Source organism: Vitis vinifera, chromosome 13, assembly GCF_030704535.1.
Source record: "Vitis vinifera cultivar Pinot Noir 40024 chromosome 13, ASM3070453v1".
Taxonomy (NCBI): domain Eukaryota; kingdom Viridiplantae; phylum Streptophyta; class Magnoliopsida; order Vitales; family Vitaceae; genus Vitis; species Vitis vinifera.
The window spans coordinates 10,141,851-10,163,476 of record NC_081817.1 but is presented as its reverse complement, the minus strand read 5'-3'; the positions used below and the strand labels follow the sequence as shown (position 1 = coordinate 10,163,476).

The 21,626-nt window shown below is 33.7% G+C and overlaps 2 protein-coding genes across 2 annotated transcripts; one reads left to right on the top strand and one right to left on the bottom strand.

The window, feature by feature from the left end:
* The first annotated feature begins 7,864 nt into the window (after window positions 1–7,864).
* Window positions 7,865–8,751, top strand: LOC104881207 (uncharacterized). Its single transcript, XM_010660500.1, has 2 exons — window positions 7,865–8,041; window positions 8,119–8,751. Exons 1-2 carry the CDS (start codon window positions 7,865–7,867, stop codon window positions 8,749–8,751), a joined length of 810 nt encoding a protein of 269 aa, XP_010658802.1.
* Window positions 8,752–9,572: 821 nt separating this feature from the next.
* Window positions 9,573–11,272, bottom strand: LOC100260154 (phenylalanine N-monooxygenase). Its single transcript, XM_002264165.3, has 2 exons — window positions 10,312–11,272; window positions 9,573–10,199 (listed from the first exon to the last, which is right to left on the bottom strand). Exons 1-2 carry the CDS (start codon window positions 11,230–11,232, stop codon window positions 9,573–9,575), a joined length of 1,548 nt encoding a protein of 515 aa, XP_002264201.2. The 5' UTR covers window positions 11,233–11,272.
* Window positions 11,273–21,626: the final 10,354 nt, after the last annotated feature.

Below are 21,626 nucleotides of genomic sequence, written 5' to 3'. Positions count from 1 at the left end.
ATTTGTCAATTTTTTTTTTTTTTTGCTCAATTACTTTTTGATACCTCTAATATCCTCTTAATTTTGACTAAAAGTTTAACACAAGGTTGCATAAAATTATTTATAGTAATTATTTCAAAATAGATGAAAAAATTATTGGTTATGATATTAACTTTGTTCATTGATTTGAAATAAGAAGATAAAAAATTGAGTTTAACAAATATTATTATGTCAAATTAACTTTGTTGTACAATTTCAATCACCAACAATAATAAATTAATATATTATTTTGCAGCATTCAATGAATAGCATACATGGGTAAGTAGCAGAAAATAATAATATGAAGCAACAATAGAATAATCATTTCCACTATCTATGTTTGCTAACCAAATTTTCAACCAAACTAAATAAAAATTTTATAACAAATAAAATGATATGTGATATATTTTTTTTATAAAATCAAGGACATATAGGTTATATCTCTATCTACATTGGCAATACAAATAATTCAAAAGGCTTATCAAATATCACTCTAAATGACAAAATAAACCTACCTGAGATAGAAGCAAACAAGAAAAGCAAGAAGAAGTAAATTGCAAATGATTTTGCCATCTCAATCACTTAGTAACAACTTTGATGAAAAATTTTACATACCAAAGCTCTTAGGTTAGTCTATTTATAAAAATCTCAACACTATTTCCCATTGTTTTTACATTTCTTATATTAGAATACAATCTCCTTGCATTTAATGACCCTTGGTTATTTTGTCAATTTTCATATATGGTGCTAAATTTTGTGCGTATATAAGAAAATTAATCAACATTGGATTTGATACTCAATTAAATTATTGAAATTTATAAATAAATAAAAAAAACTAATTTGAAAATTGTTGTAAATTTTCAAATTAATATCATCTAGAATTTTAAAAATAATATGATATAAACTAAAATAATACTAAAAATATAATATTAGGTAAATTATTGACATTTCCTACACCAATGTTTGCAAACTCTTAACAATATTTTTAGAGAATTAAAATACAAAAATGCTCTTATTTCCTTAAAGAAAAACCATGTCTTTATTTACTTATTTATTTTGTTGAGATAATAAATCCACCATACTTCCTTTTGTTTTCCCTTTTGTCTTTTCTTTTTTATATATTTTTCTTTTCATATTTTATTGGTTTCTTCTTTTGGCTTTCTTTTCCTTCTTTATCATCTTCTTTTTTTTTTCTTTTCCTTTTTTATTGGTTGTTCCAATTTTTTTCATTTCTTTTGTGTTTTGTTATGTTTTTGTTTTCAAGAGTCAAAACTCATCATTCTTTTGTTCATCTTGTTTTTCCTTCTTACTATTCTTTTTTTTTTTTTTCATTTTTCTCCATTTTTAATTTCATCCATTAAGGCATACCATTGACCTATAAGAGTAGCCTCCAATTCTCTTTAAGCTTTAATGCTCGTTTTCTTACTAACACTTTGATTCTTGATCAACATGTTCTTTCTTCTCCTCTTATGGCTACTTTAACATCTTCTAAGACTATGGATCATCATCCCCCACATTCTTCTCAATGTCTTCGTAAGTCTACTTGATTACTAGATTTTATTTATTCCTTTTTTTCATATTCTTTTGCATCATTTTTACCTCTTATTCATAACCTATTTAACCTTCTATCATATAGAGAAGTTGTTTTTTATTCACTTCGACAACAAGCTATGATTAAGGAACCTTCTACTTTGCATAAAACTGATACTAGGGATTTGGTACCTTTACCGCTTGGTAAGAGTGCCATTGGTTCCCGTTTGGTCTATAAAATCAAAATTAAGTCTAATGGTTCCATTGAGCAATACAAAGCCTGATTGGTTGTTATGGGGTTTTCTTAATAGTGTGGTATGGATTAAGAGGAGCCTTTTGCACCTGTTACAAAGATAACTACTGCTTGTACTCTTATTACAATTGGATGTTAAAAATGCCTTCTTGAATGGTGATCTTCAAGAAGAAGTGTACATGGTCCTCCCTCCTAGTGTTTCTCATAAACTTGGAGAAGTTTGTAAGCTCAAGAAAGCTTAATACTATCTCAAACAAGCACCTTGTGCTTGGTTTGCGAAGTACTTTGATGAGTTTACTTCTCTTGGCTTTCACCTTAGTCATCATGATCCTGCACTTTTTTTTATGTGCACCTCTACGGGTCATATTCTTCTTCCTCTATATGTTGATGATATAATTATTACAGGTGATGATGTTAATTGGATTGCAGCATTGAAATCTGATTTAGCTTCCTGTTTTGAAATGAAGGATTTAAGTACTCTATGATACTTTTTGGGTATTAAGGTAGTCTCTTTTAGGAAAGATTATCTTCTTTCATAGTCTAAGTACATAGTTGATATTCTCAATCGAGCTCACCTTACGATCCTAAGACTGTTGATACTCCTCTTGAGTTAATGTTCGATATTTTTTTTTTTTATGGTAACCCCTTGCTAGGCCCTTTTTTATATTGTAATATTGTTGGAAGCTTAGTCTATATCACCATTACATTTTCGAACATTGCTTATGTTGTTGACATTGTTTGTCAATTTATTTCTTCTGGTATTATAGTTCATCGGGCTATTATTCTTTGTATTCCATAGTATCTTCGAGGCACTATATTTCAAAAGTCTTTTATTTCCATCCACTTCTTTAGAGTTGCATGCTTATTTTGATGGTAACTAGGCCAATCACTATAAGAAAACAGGGGTATGGTCACATTACTTTAATAGTGGCAAAAAAATTTGTGATTGAAATATAATATATAATTGTGCACATATCCTACTTATTGTTAAAGATGTTGGTATATGGTGGGAAATTTTTTCTAGAAAGGCATATAGTTGCAGTGATTCATTAGCCATTACCATAAAAGGTCTTATAGGGGCAACCCTTTTTTAGCCCACTACCATAGCAAGGCTTACAATTGCAACCCTCTTGGGTCATGGATATAGGATTTTAAAGCTACCGCTAGGCCCATATAAAAACTACCCTTATGGATGCAAATCTCTTCACCATCAAGATAGAGATATTCAAATCCTCTTTACCTTCAAGAGATTCAAACCCTAATAACAAGAGTTGCTTTAAGATTATGCCTTAGTTAGTCAACCTTTCATACCATCCTTTGGAACCCTAACTTTTGTCTTTTCTTTCCTAAGTAGCAACACAAGTGGATTTCTACATTTCACTGAGTTCCATGGCCTCGACAACAACTCCTCAGGTTTTTTTCTCTCTCTAGAATTTTCTTTTCCAACCCCACATTTCCAAGGATTGATATGAAATTCAATTGCATTTTAGCATTTCAATCTCAATAGTTGTTGTCTGAAAATTTTGTAATGCTATTGATTTATGACTTATTGTTTAGGGATGTTTTGAGTGGTTTGTTTACCTTTTTTAGGGCTTCATTGTTTTTCATTTTTCCAACATTGCCATTTGAAATCCATGGCTTGTTTCATGAAGGAGGTGTTATTGGTGGCCGATGATTTATGAAACCAGAGTCTTCGTAGCAAGAAATCCATTTTAATGATAGTAACTCAACTTCATTTCGATCACATTTGAAGCATTCTAATGGTTATAATAGTCATGTTACTATTTCCACTTTTTACTCTACTTAATTGCTTGGTTTACTATTAGGCCTTTTAAAATTTGAGGCTTAAAAAATGAAAAATCTTTCAGCTTGTAAATTCCCAACCATGGACAACAGTTTGTTGAATTGGATTGATAGTCATTATCATTTTAGGAAAATTCTCAAAGCATCCAAAATAGCCTAGTACTATTAACTGCATCTTTCAACAACTGTCGTAGATGAAGTTATGGTCTGTATATTTTCCCTATCTTTTTTTTAAGCACTTCTATTTGAAAGAGGTTATAGAACATTGTGGTATTGATCCCACTTTAATAGGAATTAATTTGAATTATTGCAGGGGTGGTGGTTCTTATTCCAAATGGGTAGGCACTCTTGTTGTTATAGGCAGAAGCTAAGGAGGTACTCTTTATAAACAAACTGTACTCAGCCTCTTTGTTTGTTTGTTTGTTTGACCCTTAAAAATTATGTTAATGTACAACAACCTAAGAAAATTCTTCATGGTTTTTTTATTTCTCTTGTGTGATGAATTGGTAGGCCTATTAAGTTTATTTTTCATTTAAATTAATCTTGTGGATGTGTGAGTTTAGTTTTTTAGTGGAGTAATTTCTTCGGGTTTAATCAGGTGGCCGGGAACTCACCATTTCCAAATCCATAAATCTGTTTTCATATTTTCAAAAAAGCCTAACATTAACCTTGCAGGATAATTTGATTAGGTTTTTGTTTATTTTTTCTTGCTTCAGGTTATGCCTATGATTACAAGGGTGCTTCGGTAGATAAGACTAAAACCGATGGTTACGTCTCTGAAACTATGATCCTTGGTAAATTCCTTTTTCTTTCTTCATTTCTTTACTTTTTCTTTGGAACAAGTTATCTAACTAAATGAAAACATTAATGTTAATGCATGATGGTAGTAGAGAGTCATCCGTACCTTATCAGTTAGCTTGGTTACCCGGTAAGTACTATGGAAAAAAAATATTATACTATGAAAATACAAAAAATATTAAATATAACTAAAATTAATTAAAATTTATAAATTTGAAGTACAAAAGTAATTCATTAATTTTAATTTTTTTTTTTCATTTTTTTCTCTACTTCTACTTTTATTTTTCTTTTCATTTTATGGGATCTGAACAGTCTTAGGGATTTTGAAAAATATTTTCATATATACTATTGTTGAGACAAGTCTATATTATTTATTCTAGGCATGTGTACATATGTACTTTTGTTGTTTCTCTCTCAGTGTTTAGATACTGGCATTTGATTGGAAAAATAGATGATAGAGATTAATTTAGGAGTGGTTCTAAATTCTAGCATTCATGTGCAATCCAAGCTTAACCTAGTCAAGATTGGATGGTAGTATCTTAATTGGTATGGGCACAGACTTGCACCCAAGAATGTATAAGTCTATTTTTGTACAGATTTATATACACTGGATTTGTAGAAAGTAGAAATTATATTGGATATTGCACAAGATCTTAGAGTTGTTGATGAAGAACTAAAATGTCTCTCTGAGTATACCATTGCCCAAGTGATTTAAGGAGGTTAATTTTTTTGGTATGAATTCCTTTACTAGTTTGAATTAGAAGGCGAACACCTGGTGACTCTTTAATTTTTATCTTCAAGGATATATCACTAGAAAATGTTTCAAGTATGTATTAGCTTTCAGAATCCTTCTATGGACCCACATTTTTCACATGCATCCATACTCGATGGCGAGACTTGCTTTTTAATGTGAAAAAGTTGGTTTTGAAAAAGTTGGAGTCGCCACTTATTTTATTTTATTTTATTTTAAAAAGGAAATAAAACAAGAAAGAAAATCCTAAGAAAAGTGACTCCAAAGTTTTGGAAAAGCATATCTTCGAAAAACTCGAGTTTGGGTTCGAGGATTAGGTTACCTATTGGGAAGGTACCTCAAAGAGGTAACATCCCTCTAAACCTTAAAAAGGTCTCTACTGACTAAGTTAAGAGAAATGTGGCAATTAATCAATTGATTATGAGTACCTAGGTAGGTTAAGGTGATTTTAAGACTAGCATGTCAAATAATAAATCAAATAACAAGCATAAAGAAGAGTTAGGGTGTGTGCTTGGACTACTTCTCAAGCACTATCATAAGACATCAAAGTTAGTGCATAAATATAGCACACAACTTGTATCTAATTAGGAAAAATCAAACAAACACCTAGAAACTCAATAGCATAATCAAACATAGATGTGGATCATAATGATAAGCATGTTCATAGAATTTTGGAAAGTGGGTGATAGAGAGCATTCTTGGGTAGCGAGCATCAATGCCTCTATAGAAAACAAGGTTAGCTCAATAATAAGTATAAACAATCTCATATATATCACAAAGAGGAATTGAAATCAATCAAGTATCAAACAATCATCTTATCATAATAAATATCAAATAAGATATTAAGAATGTTGGACCCCCACCAAAGTCCAAATTACTTTACAAGAATTGGTTCAATGAGTTCTATTATTTGGAACCATAAAGTTTATTTATGCTTGTAAAAAAAACAAGAAAATCAAGAAAATCAGCTGAAAACAAAGAAGATGCATGCCATGAGGAAAATTGGCAGCAAAAGGTTTGTTGAAATATGGATTTTATACCTAAAAAAACTTCTAAAGATGGGATTTTAAAGAAAAATGGAATTATTTAGTTGAAAAATGATTTGAAAATTTGATTCAAGATAGTAAATTCTGAATTAAAGAGGCAAACAGATGAAGAGATGTGCACCAAGAGGGCCATATAGGAGTGCAACTTGGGGATGTGACTGTGACTGCACTGCCGGTGGTTGCAGGTGCTACTGTTATTCTGAATTTCTTCTAACAAGCACTGAGATTTCTTCTAGGGTCACCAAAGTGGAATGGTCTTCCCGAGACAACTATATTGTTATATCAGGAAGATATCTCTTAAAATTAACTATTGTTGTAACACCTCCATAATCATCATTCGTATTCACTGTGTACTGTATTTCTGACCAGTTTATATAGTTAGACTGTTCAAGTACACATCTGAGACAAGTGTAGACCAGTATTGGCTGGCTTCATAAATCAATTATTCAACATCTGGTTAGGTCGGCAGATTTAAAGATTTTCTGCTAGGCCTCTATTTGTGGGCATGGAAGCTAGCATCTACTTTTCCAACGAAGTTCGAGATATGCCTATTGACAATTCTTCTTTTAGCTTGTCAAGGCCACCTTCTTCCATGGAACTAGGCTCACACTGTTCAGCATCACAAACCTTGCAGAGTCCTTTAAAACCATTTGACAAGATCAAAGTGAATTCAACCTGCTTTTTAGCCTTCCGATTGTGGTCATTCTGAAGCAATGTATCCTAGTTCGACAAACAAGGATCATAAAAGTTGCCATAATATTTCTATTAGCATCATTGTGGTTCTCCAAACAAACTTTCAATGCGGTGCTTTTGAGCCTCGCAGGTGGGAGAGAGTAGAAAATCATCATTTCTAGGAGAGCAGTGCTCTTTGGGAGACAAGGACAGTTGCCAACCCGTATTTACAACCATTAAATCTGATGCCTTTAGTGCTATGTAGTCAGAAACATTACTGTCTTAGAAGCTTTTTCCCGAATCTCCAAACCATGAAGTCGTAGGGGTTCTCCAATCTCATATCTGATGATGAACACTTGGGTAAGGGCGTTTGGGATGGTGTCCACCATAAACTCAACTATGCCAGCATTGGGTTCAACTCCATTGGTCACGCGTGGTTATAGAATTTCTTCAGAATCGACCTTCTTATGAGAAAGTGGAGCCATGTATGACATCACTGCATCATGAGCCATTAATGGTCTAGCAAGAGTAAGCTTTCCAATTTTACAATCTATCTCTGACAACAATTGCCAGATATTGGAGATAAAGGTTGAAGTATTCAAAGATCCACCAGAATCAATTTACGTTGCTGTTGTTGTTACTGTTATTGCTCGCATCAGATTTGAATTATTAAAATCCAACTGATCGTTGGTTTACGTTGTAGATGTATTATTTAATTTTCAAATAGTTGATATGTAGGAACTGGAACAGGGTTACTGAAAGTTCTCTATATAATCATACACGCTGTATACACTAAAGTATGAATGGAAATATGTTTTCACTCTTTCCTCTGTTAAGTTTTACATGGTATCAGAGGCAACAAGACTCACGTCTAAACTGATCCTTCCCCAAATGTCTTCCTCCCCAAACACCACCCTTCCCACCTTCAACCCCTCTTCCTCCATGAATCTTACTAAACTCACACGTACCAATTACCCAACATGGAAAGCCGCCATGTTACCCTACTTCAAAGGCCAAAAAGTCTTTGGCTATATCGATGGCACCCACCAACAGCCTACTAAAACAATTTCTTCTTCTGATGGCTCCTCCCTACCCAACCCAGCCTATGATTTCTGGGAAACCCAAGATAATCTTATCCTTAGCTGCATTAATTCTTCCATCAAGGAGGAAGTATGCTAGCCCAGGTTGCTCATTGCAACACATCTGCCAAAGTTTGGTCAGCTTTAAACTCTGCCTTTGCATCATAGTCTCGAGCCAAAGCGATACATGTTCGATCTCAACTCTCTACTCTACGGAAAAGGAATCAATCTGCCACTGATTACTTCATGATGATCAAACGCCTCATGGACGAGTTGGCCATTGTTGGCCAACCTCTGCACTGTGATGATATTATCACTTATTTACTTGCTGGACTAGGTCCAAAGTATGATTCTCTTGTGTCTTTGGTCTCTCACCTTGCTGACTCCCTCACCTTGGAAAATCTTTATTCCATCTTGACGTGTGAGGCCCGCATTCAACATAATAATCAACCTCTATCCTTGCCCAATGCTTCGGCAAATGTAGCCACCAAACAACAATTTTCAGGAGGACAGGGTCGTGGTCACTCATACACTCCTCGAGGCAGGGAGCGTGCTCAATCCAATGGTACCCGTGGAGGTGGTCGATCCACCAACATCTTATGGTGTCAACTATGTGACAAGCAAGGCCACACAGCTTCCCGCTGTTACAAAAGATTTGATCCTCATTTCCAAACTCCACCACCCCGCTCAAATCCACAAGCCAACTTAGCCTCCAACCAACCTCAACAGCAGTCTCATGAACAAGAATGGATCTTCCGAATTAAGAAACATGCAAACGGCAATATTGAGCGTTTTAAATAGCGACTAGTAGCAAAATGATATCATCAACAACCAGGTGTGGACTACACCAAAACCTTTAGCCCTATGGTTAAGCCAGGGACTATACGGTTGCTATTATCTCTAACTGTTACACAACAATGGCCTATTAAGCAAATTGACGTTCACAATGCATTTCTACATGGCTTACTACATGAAGAAGTTTATATGCAACAACCACAAGGGTATGTTCACCCTGATTTTCCCAATCATTTTTTTCGTTTAAAGAAAAGTTTATACGGACTTAAGCAGGCTCCAAGGGCCTGGTTTTCAAGATTAACCGAAAAATTGCAGCACATGGGGTTGTTGGATCAAAGGCAGATAATTCATTATTCACTTTTCACGGGACTGAGTTTTCTATCTTCATCCTTATTTATGTTGATATAATCATCACTGGAACATCGTCAGTTAAAATTAATGTATTTAGATTAGATTGGAGACAGCAAGGTGGATCGAAGATTAGATTGAGAGGTGGATTCGTGAAATGGGTAGCTCTGATACCAATTCTGTTGGCTGTAGTTTCAGCCTGAAACAGAGAAAGGCTATAGAATGAAAAAATGGAAGAGTAACACTTGAGAATAGAGCTGGGAACAGAGGAGTTATGACAGTCCGCACAAAAAACAGAGGACCCTTTTTCTTTATTCTCAGTTCTGCTATTTTTTGTTGTACAGTCCCTTAGATTTCAAACCAGATGCAAAGAGATTTAACTTGAGTAAATCTCTCCACGTGGAAGCATGACAACCACTCAAAACATAAAACAAAAAAGTTATTTTTACATATATAACCTAACACAGCATCACATTACGTTACAATAATGATGAATGCAGACGTGGTTTTGCTAGGGCATGCAGAGGATTTGCTAGAAAGAGATCATTTCTTGACTCTGAGAGATCAACCTCCTTTTGGCCCGGTGGCGGACTCCAAGTGAAGCCTTGAAGGAGCCTTACCAATAGCATCACAGTCATTGCAGACCCGAATGCAATCCCTGTGCACCCACGCCTTCCTGTACTGAAGGAAATGAGGCGAAGGTCTTGCTCGTTCAAATCCACTCCTTGCGCTGTACTAGCATTCAGATGGCGCTCTGGATTGAATATTAGTGGTTCTTCCCAGATTCTAGGGTTTCGGCCAAGCCCCAGACGGCTGAGAAGGACATGACTGCCTTTGGGGATGAAGTAGCTAGCAACAATGGCATCGGCATTGGATACATGGGGAAGATTAAATGGTGCAATTGGGTGAAGCCGGAAAGCTTCCTTTATGCAGGCCTTAACATAGTTTAGCTGCTGAAAGTTGGATTCCTGGACCAGTCTCTCCTTTCCAACCACTCTATCTATTTCTTCCACTGCTTTACCCAAAACCCTTGGTTGATTGATCATTTCTGCCATTGCCCACTCAATTGCATTTGATGGATTATCCACTGCTGCAAGAATCAACTCCTGTAAAGTATGGAAGGATCATAATTTGGTTCATCAAGTTATTTTCTAGTTAGGGAATGATCAACATGCAATGTAGCTCAAAATGTAAGCAAAAATTAATTAGTTATCTTACTGTGCATTGGGCTTTGATCTCAGCCACAGACAGCAGTGGCTCCCCATTTGAATCCTTAATTGAAATGAAAACGTCAAGCAGGTCCTCAGCCTCCTTTTCGCCATTCCTCCAATGTTCTACTCTTTGGTCCACGATTGGATCATGATACTTGTTAATAGTGTTCATAGCCTCCCTTACAGTCTTCTCATGGCCATCTAAGTCCAGTACTCTAAACCAAGGGAAGTAATCAGATAAAGAGAACGCATATAGATGAGCAAGTACGGTAAAGAGCGACTCAACATGTTGTTCCTCTTCAACTCCAGGGCCTCCATCTTGCTTTCCTTCACCAAAGTATCTTGTGTTGAGGATCATCTTCCTGATGGCATTTCCGCTATATTGACGGACTGTATTTCTGACGTTGATAACCGAGCCAAGACAGTTATTGCTAGTAGAGATCTTACACTGGTTATAAACGTATCGGACAAGATTGTCGGCTTCTTCCACCCTCTTGTCATGCAGCCACCTAAATGTTGATGGATTAATCACTTTAGAAGCTAGAACCCTTCTCATCTTCTTCCACTGCTCTCCCCATGGCACCACCGCTGTGGTCAAGAAGCCACCACTTGAATACTCAGTCACCATTGTAATGGGCCTGGATGCCAATACTGTGTCATGTTTCTTCAAAAATTCTCTGCTGATCTCTGGGGAAGTCACCGGGATGACATGAACATCACCCAACTGAATACACTCGATTTCAGTGTTCATTTCTTTCATAAAGCCATGTATCCAACGGAAAGTAGGCTTCCTGTTGAGTAAATGAGGTAGATTTCGGACTAGTGGCCATGGAGCTGGCCCTGGAGGAAGCATCATTGACTTGCTATTGGTACTGGTTTTGGATTTGAATTTGGTGAAGTTGAGAATGACGGATATGATAAAGAGCATCAAGAGGAAGGTGAGGTGAGACAAGACATCGTCTATGGCAGCATCATTAGCTGGGGAAAGGAAGAGAATTGAAGAAAATAGGGTGGAGTTGCTGCTACTACCCATATTGCATCCAGGGTTCAAGTTAATCCCACACCGAAAATGGGGAGCAAATTGAATTCTCCCTGTTTATACACATTTGGGGCTTGGCATGGATTGGACTGGCCTTAAGACGCCTGCATCAAATTTTTTAATCAAAGCTAGTGCTGGCGTGGCACCGATTTAACGTACCAAGCTCTCAATTCCACTACGAAGAGGTTCTGAAAGCCATTAAAGCACATCCAGAGAGCAAAAAAATGAACTCTTTTATCGTATTGAATCCTAACACACAGGATCAACCTGCAAATATAACACCATTCTTCAGATAAGCAAAACTGGAAGGTAAGAATGCACCCAACAATTTTTTCTTGATGTCATCAAAATCTCCAGCAATGCTCATAGGAATCTTCAGCAACCAGGCTATCTTCTCAACAATTGCGCACAACAAATTTTAATGGAAACACTTCAGCTCCCATCAAGCTCAATTGTAATGTTTCTGGGGCCGGTACGCAAAGACTCATGCCTAGCACATTAGTTTACCTATGCCAAAGTTTCTTGTCTTTTTTCCAACTCACACTGAGGACACAATTTTTGTATAGGCTGCCCAATTTTGAATTGGTGTCTCATTTCTAGAACTTCATTCTCTTATAAAATGAATACAATGAAATCCCGTCAAGCTTATCCCCTACATCCAGTTTTCTACATGTGTTTGGCCATTCAAACTATATGTTTTTTAAAGTGTATTTGATAGTGATTTTATAAATCTTTCTAACATTTTTAATATTTAAAAGATAAAAATTTTCAAGTATTTTCTAACATTTAATATTTTTGAAAAATTAAAAATACTTTCTATCATTGTCAAACACACTCTTAATTTAGTCTAACAGAAATTTTAATTTGTATAATTTTCAATTTTCAAACCAATGCAAACTATTATTAGTTTAGACTTGAGATAGAAGTTAATTTATTAATATTTCTATTAATAAACTACACAGTTGCTTAATATTGTTTTATTAATCGTGCTAGAATGTGAAATAGATGTGACAATCAATCCCATTGGATAGACAATCTAAATAAATTAGCATGGAATCAAAATTGGCCTTAAAAAACAATCTAGAATAACATAATGAATTAACAATAACAAAAACTACTTTGGTTAATCTTCACAACAAAAATAAAATTATAAAAATTAAAAATTAAATATCCACAAAAGTTAGTTGTTGTGCATTAGATCTTTTAATAGAGGCCAATCCAATTAAAGTTAAAAGTTGGTGACCAAGGAAGCAACTTTGAGATATAAAATTGAAGAAATTCTTAAAATTATTAAATATTCTAGTTTTTGAGTCTTCTTAATTATCCCTCTTAGTTACACAAAAGTCTTCCACTATAGTGAGCTTCAACCTCATCATATTTATTTCTTTAATGGAAAATGATGACAACCACTTAAAAATTTCAAAAAAAAAAAAACTCCCTTTGTTTCTTTTGAATTTAGATCAATCTTGTGTTGAACCATTGTAAAATCTTTAATGCCCACCTAAAAAATAATGGAAACTTTGTGACAAATGGAACCCAAGATGTGGACAGCAGTCCTAATAATCCACTTTCACCATATCAAAAATAAATTTAATGTCCACCTAAAACAATCTTCCCATATCACAATCATACGACAAAAGGCAGCCATCCATAGATGAGGCTACACAAGGATGAGAAGATCATAATCTAAATTATAGAATATTCTAGTTTTTGAGTCTTCTTAATTATCCCTCTTAGTTATACAAAAGTCTACCACTATAGTAGCCTTCAACCTCATCATATTTATTTCTTTAATGGAAAATGATGAACCACTTAAAATTTTCATTTTTCTTAAGAAAAAAAAAACCACTTTATTTCTTTTTAATTTGGACCAATCTTGTGTTGATCCATTGTAAAATCTTTAATGCCCACCTAAAAAGTAGTGAAAAATTGTGACAAATGGGACCCAAGATGTGGATAGCAATCCTAATAATTTTCTTTCAATGTATCAAAGATAAGTTTAATGCCCACCTAAAACAATCTTCCCATATCACAATCATACAACAAAAGACAGCCATCCATAGATGTGGCTACACAAGGATGAGAAGATCATAATCTAAATTATAGAATATTCTAGTTTTTAAGTCTTCTTTATTATCCCTCTTAGTTATACAAAAGTCTTCCACTATAGTAGCCTTCAACCTCATCATATTTATTTCTTTAATGGAAAATGATGATAACCACTTAAAATTTTCATTTTTCTTTGAAAAAAGAAAAAAAAAATTCCTCACTTTGTGTCTTTTTAATTTGGACCAATTTTGTGTTGATCCATTGTAAAATCTTTAATGCCCACCTAAAAGGTAGTGGAAAATTTGTGACAAATGGGACCCAAGATGTAGACAACAATCCTAATAATTTGCTTTCAACATATCAAAGAAAAATTTAGCTTCTAACTCTTGGTCTTGGTAGATAAAACTTCATATTCACACATAACCAAATTCCAAATAACAAAGGAAGAATGCGGAGAAACTTGATGGCAAAAGCACAATTGAAATAACAAAGGAAGAGGATTATTGAAAAAAAAAATAATGTTTTGTCTGTAGATATCTTAAGAGAAGCTCATCAACACAATCCATATTCTATTATTTCCATCTTATCTTACATGAGCAATTGATCACATATTAATTTGCTTTTGAGAATTGATAATAGATACATGAAAAGCGAGTTCAAAAATTGAATAAACCAGACTAAAAAAAAAAAAACAAGTATTATCATCGATTGAATTTAGCAAGAATAGAAAATAAACAAAACATGAACCACGAATAAAACAAGAATCAAATGAGAAATGGCTCAATCAATTGTCACTTGTTCTCATGAACTCATATCTGTTAATATAGAAGACAAAATACCAAAACAAAGAGAAATATTCATAACCCTAGTTTTGAGAAATGTACTAAAATCTTCCTAAGGCTAGAAGTTCTTGGTTTTTGGCCATTAAATTGCATTGTTATGACTTAGGAAACCTTGAAAATCACCATTGCTCTCTTGTAGCAAAACCTCAAACTCACCAAATCAAACAAAACAAAACTCATAAGAAATACATAAAAGCTCCAAAAAATGATGATCCAAAACTTAGAAACACACACTTAAAGTAATCAAACCAGTTTCTTGAGCTCTAAAATAAAAAAAACACATATGAAGAATAGAAAGAGAAGAGAAAACAATGGTGAAAGAGAATAGAGTGATGCTTGAGAAGAGGCTAGGTTTTGTTAAACTCATAAGAATTTACAGAGTGAAGAATCCTCTAGACAATGATAAGAGAGAATGGAGTGAGATATCTTGATGCATAGTATACATAAAGATTGAAATTCTTACCACCTAAAAAATTAGTCAATTGTGTAGAGATGAGACATCAATCAAAATCTAAATGATACAATTATCCTAACATAATCCATAGTTCACACTTCAAGTTCTATAATGAATCATGGAATAACTTTTAGATATTAAGTTGAGTCATGGTTCTAGATGATGTATGACATGTCCTATGTGTTTTTTATTGTTTTTGTGCAACAAGAAACCATTAAATGTCCAAATGAAAGTTCCCTTATCATTTTGAGTATATGTAGGCAATGATTATAATAGATGGGAATGATTGATTATCCCTATCATTTTTCAAGCATTCTACATAGTCTAAAAAGTTCTAGGAATAATCAATTATCCCTATCATTTAATAAAGTTAGACTTAACTATCCTCTTGCTATTTCTTTGGCATAATGATATTAATTTAAACATTCAACCTATGTCTTCCTTGTAACTATATAAGTTATCTACAATCGGTTTATGGATTTAGACAATCCAGTAGAGATTGTAGTATACCACCTCCTAATTGGAGGGATGGTTTGTCTTGGCTGTCAGGATGGGTTTTCTATGGTGAGTGTTCTAATGTATGTGATACACATTGGATAAGATATATGATGAATCATGATGCAAGGCTATCAATTGTCATGATTTACCAAGCTACTATACTCTATGGACTCTCAACCTTGAGAGGAAATTGAGTTTGTGCCAAGATCAACAGGAGGCTTTGATTTATGAGCGGGACCTTAAAGTGGTCATATATCCCTATGGATTGGGTCACTATTGATGGATGTTGGGTGGTAACAGGTATTCTCAATATAGACACCATGATATCTCATGGGATTGGGACAATGTGTCTCCTTGGGTGATTTGAAGGACGTGTAATCATGAGATTTGTGGCCACAGTAATTCTTTTAGTGGAATTTAACATATGCTCCTTGAATTTAGAGTATGTCAATTGATTATTTAATAAGTAGGGCTTGTAATTCAATTATTGAAGATGTAATCTTGATAGGTGACAACACTACCTAGTTAGATTACAAACACCAATTTATGAGGACTATGCATGAAGTGGGTAGTAGGTCATAGACTTAAGCTTTGTCTTGTTGTTATTTATGTAAGGAATTGGAGTGTAGTTGATTCTTTTTAGCAGAATGTTGAATCAACTTCAGAATTGGATTATGAGGGAGCCAATACTCCTATGGGTCCCAATGGTCTCCACTCTGAGCTTATATACCATGATGACACGATTTATGAGGGTTGGATTGACTCTAAGTTCATTCTTGTGCATAAGGGTGTTTTTGTAATTTCTTAAGGTTGCATAATGGATAATGAACAACAAGACGTCTAGTTTGGGTTAGTTGATTAATTAGATGACCCTATGTGGTTAATTAATCAATTAAAACTTATTTTGGGTTAAATTAAGTGACCCAAGCCTTGATGGTTTACATCACTTAAGCCCAATGGGCAATCCTATAAATACCCTTTTAAGGGTTAGGGTTTCCTACTGACTTTTGGTGAGAATTGTTTTCCACCTCTAGAGAGAGAGGTGTAGCCTCCTTTCTTCCAAAGGCCACACTTTGGAGTACCAAGATCATGGTTCGAGTCATCGAGAAAAAGATCATAGGTGTATGAGATCACCTTGGATGTAAGGCTATAGTGCATAAGACACATACAAGCTGCATGCACGAGAATTGCACAAAATGCACATAGGTTGCATGCATGGGAATCACACAAGACACGCATAGACTACATGCACAAGAATTGCATGAGATGCACACATGGGTAGCAGCTTGAGAAAAGAGACTCCAATTTTTTCAAGCATCTTCTTTAATGGATGGGAATGGAGTGATCCAAGGTTCCCAACAATTTTTGTGTAGTAAGACATAATTGAATGCCTAAATGCAAGCTCCCTTATAGTTTTGAGTATAAGTAGGCAATGATTATAATAGATGAGAATGATTGATTATCCTTATCACTTTTCAATCATTCTACACAAACTAAATAGTTCCAAGAATAATCAAAGTATGATAGAGGATGAGTATTGAGTAACAAAATGCAATCCTAACTGTTGATGAAGCATGTGCAATTGCATTGGATCAATAAAGTAAAACCAAATGTCAAAAAATGGAAAAAAATTAAAAATCAAACCTACATTCTTTTTCTTCTAAGTAAAAAATTAAAAAATTCAATCTCTTCTCTCCATCTCTTAACCTCTAAAAATAATTTAGTACATATAATCTAACCTTAACAAGACATAAAACTAATTTTCACTGGTTATCATAAAAATATAAAAATTATGAGTTTTGAATATCTTGAATGTATTTCAAATTAAACACATGAAGGAATTAGTGAATTTGAAATGGCATGCTAGTGAGTCCAAAATTCATTTATGAGTTTGAAAAGCATTTTGGAACTAAGTTTCGTCAATTCAAAATTATCTTAAGTTTGAAATCCTTGCTAATTTTGAACTCAACTTCTGTATTTCCCCATTTCTTCATGGTCAATTCAAAATGCCTCTTTATTTCTTCCTTTGCTTGATTTTTGCTCCAAATTTTCTCCTTGGTGATTGATCATCATCCTCTTCTTTTCTTTAGCTTGTTTTTTTTTTTCATTTCCCTTACCTTTGCCTTGAGTTCCATGCTTTTATCTTTTGTAAACCTTAAACCTCCCTTTCAAGCTTGATTCAACCCTTCTTCTACTTGGTTAATGAGTGTTCTTCATTCCATCCTTTGTATTCTTTTATCATGCCTCTTAAGTCAAATAATAAATTAGTTCCTCAACTACAATATAAGCATGACTTTAGGCTAAAGTTGATGAATTATGTCTTTAATGGAGTATAAATCACATCATTTATGTACCTTTAGGGCACACATTAAGGCACCAATCATCCCCTATAACATAAACTTTACTCATCCTTAACAAATAAAGAGATTAAAAAAGACAATATCCTCTTATACTTATAAGGCATGTATCCATGCTTAGTATTTATTGGGATAGAACATTTAAAAGTATAACATGATGTAAAAATAAATGGAATTCATGAATATTTATATCATGATTTTGGTTTACTTTTCACTATCCTACAGTTATGCACTATCTATGTTGAGTATTCAAGCCTACATCACTTACATCATGCATGACTTGAGCGCATTAAGAATGAAATCTAAATTTGTGAATATTTATATTATGATTCTAGTTCTCCTTTCGCTATCCTACATTTATGCATTATCTTTGTTGAGCATTTAAGTTTGCATCACTTGCATTATAGATAACTTGGGTTTATTAGGAGTTGCATAGAAAATCTAATTCATATGTTTCTTATAAGATTAATAGGTTGTTGACAATTGGTTCATAGACTTAGGCAACCTATATGAAGTTATAGCGCACTGCCTCCTAATTAGAGTGATGAGTTGTCTTGGTCATCAAGATGAGTTTCCTATTATGAGTGCACTTGTGTGTATGATTGCACATTGGAGAGAGGTTATGATGAATCATGACATTAATTATCAGGTAGTCATGATTCACCAAACTAATATACTGTATGGACTCTTGACCTTGAGAGAATATTGAGCTAGCTATGAAGTATTTAGTAGCTTTGACCTATGGGTGAGACCTTAAAATGGTCATATATTCCCTATGGATTCAGTTACCATTCATTAAGGTAGATGGCAACGAGTATTCTCAAAATAAGCACCATAATATCTCATGGGATTAATACAATGTGTCACCTTGGGTAATCTAACCTTAAGTAATCCTAATAACATGTGATCATGAAATATGTTGCAATATCAATTCCTTAAGTGATATTTGACATATTCTCTTATGGGCTAAAGTATGCCAATTGATCACATAATAGGTGGATTTGAAACTTAAGTATTGGAGAGATAATTTTGAGAGGTTGATAACATTTACCTCATTAGATCACCAATACCAATTCAAAGGGAACTTGCATGTCATTCATAGGTCATGAATCCAAGTATTCTATCTTGATCTAACATCATAAGACACTTCAGCACAGTTAACTCTCTATAGTGGGATGTTAAGTCAATATTTTTCTATGAGTCCCAGTCTATTTTAGATCTCATATTTCTAGGTGGCACATTAGTTGAAGATATATGTGTTATTTATTCATATGTATGAATAAGGGTGTTTTGGTAAAACTATAAGGTTGAACTAAATCTTATGAATGATTTTTCTAAATTAGGCTAATTAATTAATAAGAGTCCAATAGGGCTAATTAATTAATTAGGATATAAATAGGCTAAATTAAGTGACTTAGGTCTAAGATAGGCTTGAGTCACTTAAGCTCATAAGGAAACTTATATAAACCCTTAAGGGTTATGACTTTTTCGTTTTCCTTCTATCTTTTTAGAATCCAAAGAGAGAAAACCCTAGCTTCCATCTATCTGAGAGGATTCTACCATCCTTAAATGCTTAGATCTAGGAAAGAGAGCTATTAGGTTGAAGATCTCTTTATTTTGAGATTCATACAAACTTCTTCATCAATTAGATTTAAACATAGCCCAATCATTTCCAATATAAATCAAATCATCTACATACAAGCAAACTGTGAGCCTCCTTCTCCATCTCCAATTTTTATGTAAACATTATCCTCATATTGGCATTTTTGAAAACCTTCCTTCAAAAAATAAGCATGTATACAACTCAACCAAGCTCTAGGTGCTTGTTTTAGTCCACATAGAGTGTTTTTTTAGTTTATAAACTTTATGCTCATTACCTAATTTAACATAACCAAGAGGTTGATCAATAAATACATCTTCTTGTAAGTCTCCATGTAAAAATGCCAATTTCACATCCATTTGAAAGATGGCCCATTAGTTTTGAGCTACCAATTCAATTATCACTCTAATTATGTCGTGTCTTGCAATGGGAACAAAAACTTCTATGTAGTCAATGCCAAACTCTTGCTTATGACCTTTAGCTACTAGGTGTGCCTTGTATTTGTCAACTTGACCATTCTTCTTCAGCTTCGTCTAATAAACCCACTTAACACTAATCGTCTTTTGTCCCTTTGGAGGTTCTGCTAACTCCCATGTATTATTTCTTCTCATGGTTGTAATTTCTTATAAACCCACTTAACACCAATCACCTTTTGTCACTTTTGTTCTTTGATAGCCATTTAAAAAAGTGAGATCACAATCTAAAAACATAGAAAAATGCATAAGTGGGATCTTAAACTCATTAATTTCTATTACCACATAGTCTAACATCCACGCTAGTCTTCATCTAACTCATTAAGAGCGTGAATCTGTTATACTATCACTATGTTCACCATATTCTATTGTTGGTGTTGTTACTTCAAGGGTTGTAGGGGCCTCATTTTAAGGATCCTTTAGAGTAGGAACTGTTGGAACTTGCTGTTGGTGAGCTTGTTGCATTTCTTCTTCATTTCCACCATTAAAATCTATTGGAATTTTTTGTCCAACAATGTTGCAGCTCCATATCCATGTCTTTTTTTCGTAAAAATTAATGTAATGACTAATGAAAATTTTCTTGGTAATAGGATTATACAATTTATAAGATTTTGAATAATTGCTAACACTAAAAAAAATACATTTTTTTACCTTTTCCATCTAACTTTCTTCTTTTTTTCATCAAGAACTGGGCATATGCAATGCATCCAACACTCGAAAGTGATCAACAACTAGTTCACACCTACTCCATTCTTTTTCAGGAGTTATATTTTGAACAACTAGTACAAGACTTCTATCCAAAATATAAGCACTCCAATTTACTACTTCAGGCCAAAAACTATTTGAAATTCTACTCCTCCTCAAAAAGGCTCTGCACCATATCCATAATGGTGCTATTTTTCCTCTCACAAATTCCATTTTGTTGAGGCATATAAGTTGCAGTTAATTGCCTTTTGATTCTATGCTTGCGACAAAATCCATCAAATTCTCTTGAGTTGTACTCTCCACCATGATTAGTTTGTAGTATTTTAATTGAGCTACCTTCTTCTTTTTCAATAAGAACTTTAACCCTTTGAAAGACAATGAAAGCCCCATATTTTTCCTACTAGAAACCTTAAAACCCAAAAATATTGTCTCTATTTTGTTACTCACTCTTTAGGAATTATTTCCTAAAAGGACACCCAAATAACTCTATCTCTCAAATTTTCTTTAGAGAATTTGTTTCTCTAGCTTGATAAAAAAAAAAAAAAAAAAACCTTACATCTCCTATTTATTTATAGGCAGGAACATGCATACTCACTAAGCAATTCAATTTTATTTTTATTTTTTTAAAAAAAAATTGTCAATAGTGGGCCCACATGTTGGAGGGACCCATTACTAATGACCATAAACTTAAATTTAAATTTACAATTGGAGCCTATGGTTTTGTTTATTTTAATAAAACTCAAAACTATGGTCACTAAATCTATTTTGTCACATAAAAGAAAAAACTCTAAGGCTAAGTAGGTACTCATATGATTAAAAAGCACTAGATTAAAATTATTTTGTTAGGAAATCTAATTTTTCATTTTTTTAATACATTATTTTAGTTCAAATCTCATATTCAAGTTTCTGCATCCTAGAAAAGAAAGATAAAAAAATCCATAAAAATTAGGGGGCCAATCTCAGAAAGCAAACCAATAAAATGAAAGTCAAGAAAAAATATATTCAAGTATTCACCCAAGGATGAGAACACATGACTATTTTGTGAAGAGCACTTTGTTAAAGAAATTTATGAGGTGGCTTAAGGTAAAAATATTTGCAAAATGAACAAGCTTGACCAAAAACATGTAAGGAAGTAGAAATTAGTGAGATAAAGCTTGAGTTATTTCCAGCTTATGAACAAGAAGCAGATAGCAATGTGAATGGATATAATTTAGAATTCAAGAAGCAATTTATGATGGATTTTGTATGTTTGATCTCATTTTGTTAGATGAGCCTAGATAATATTTATGAACATGGAAAGAATGG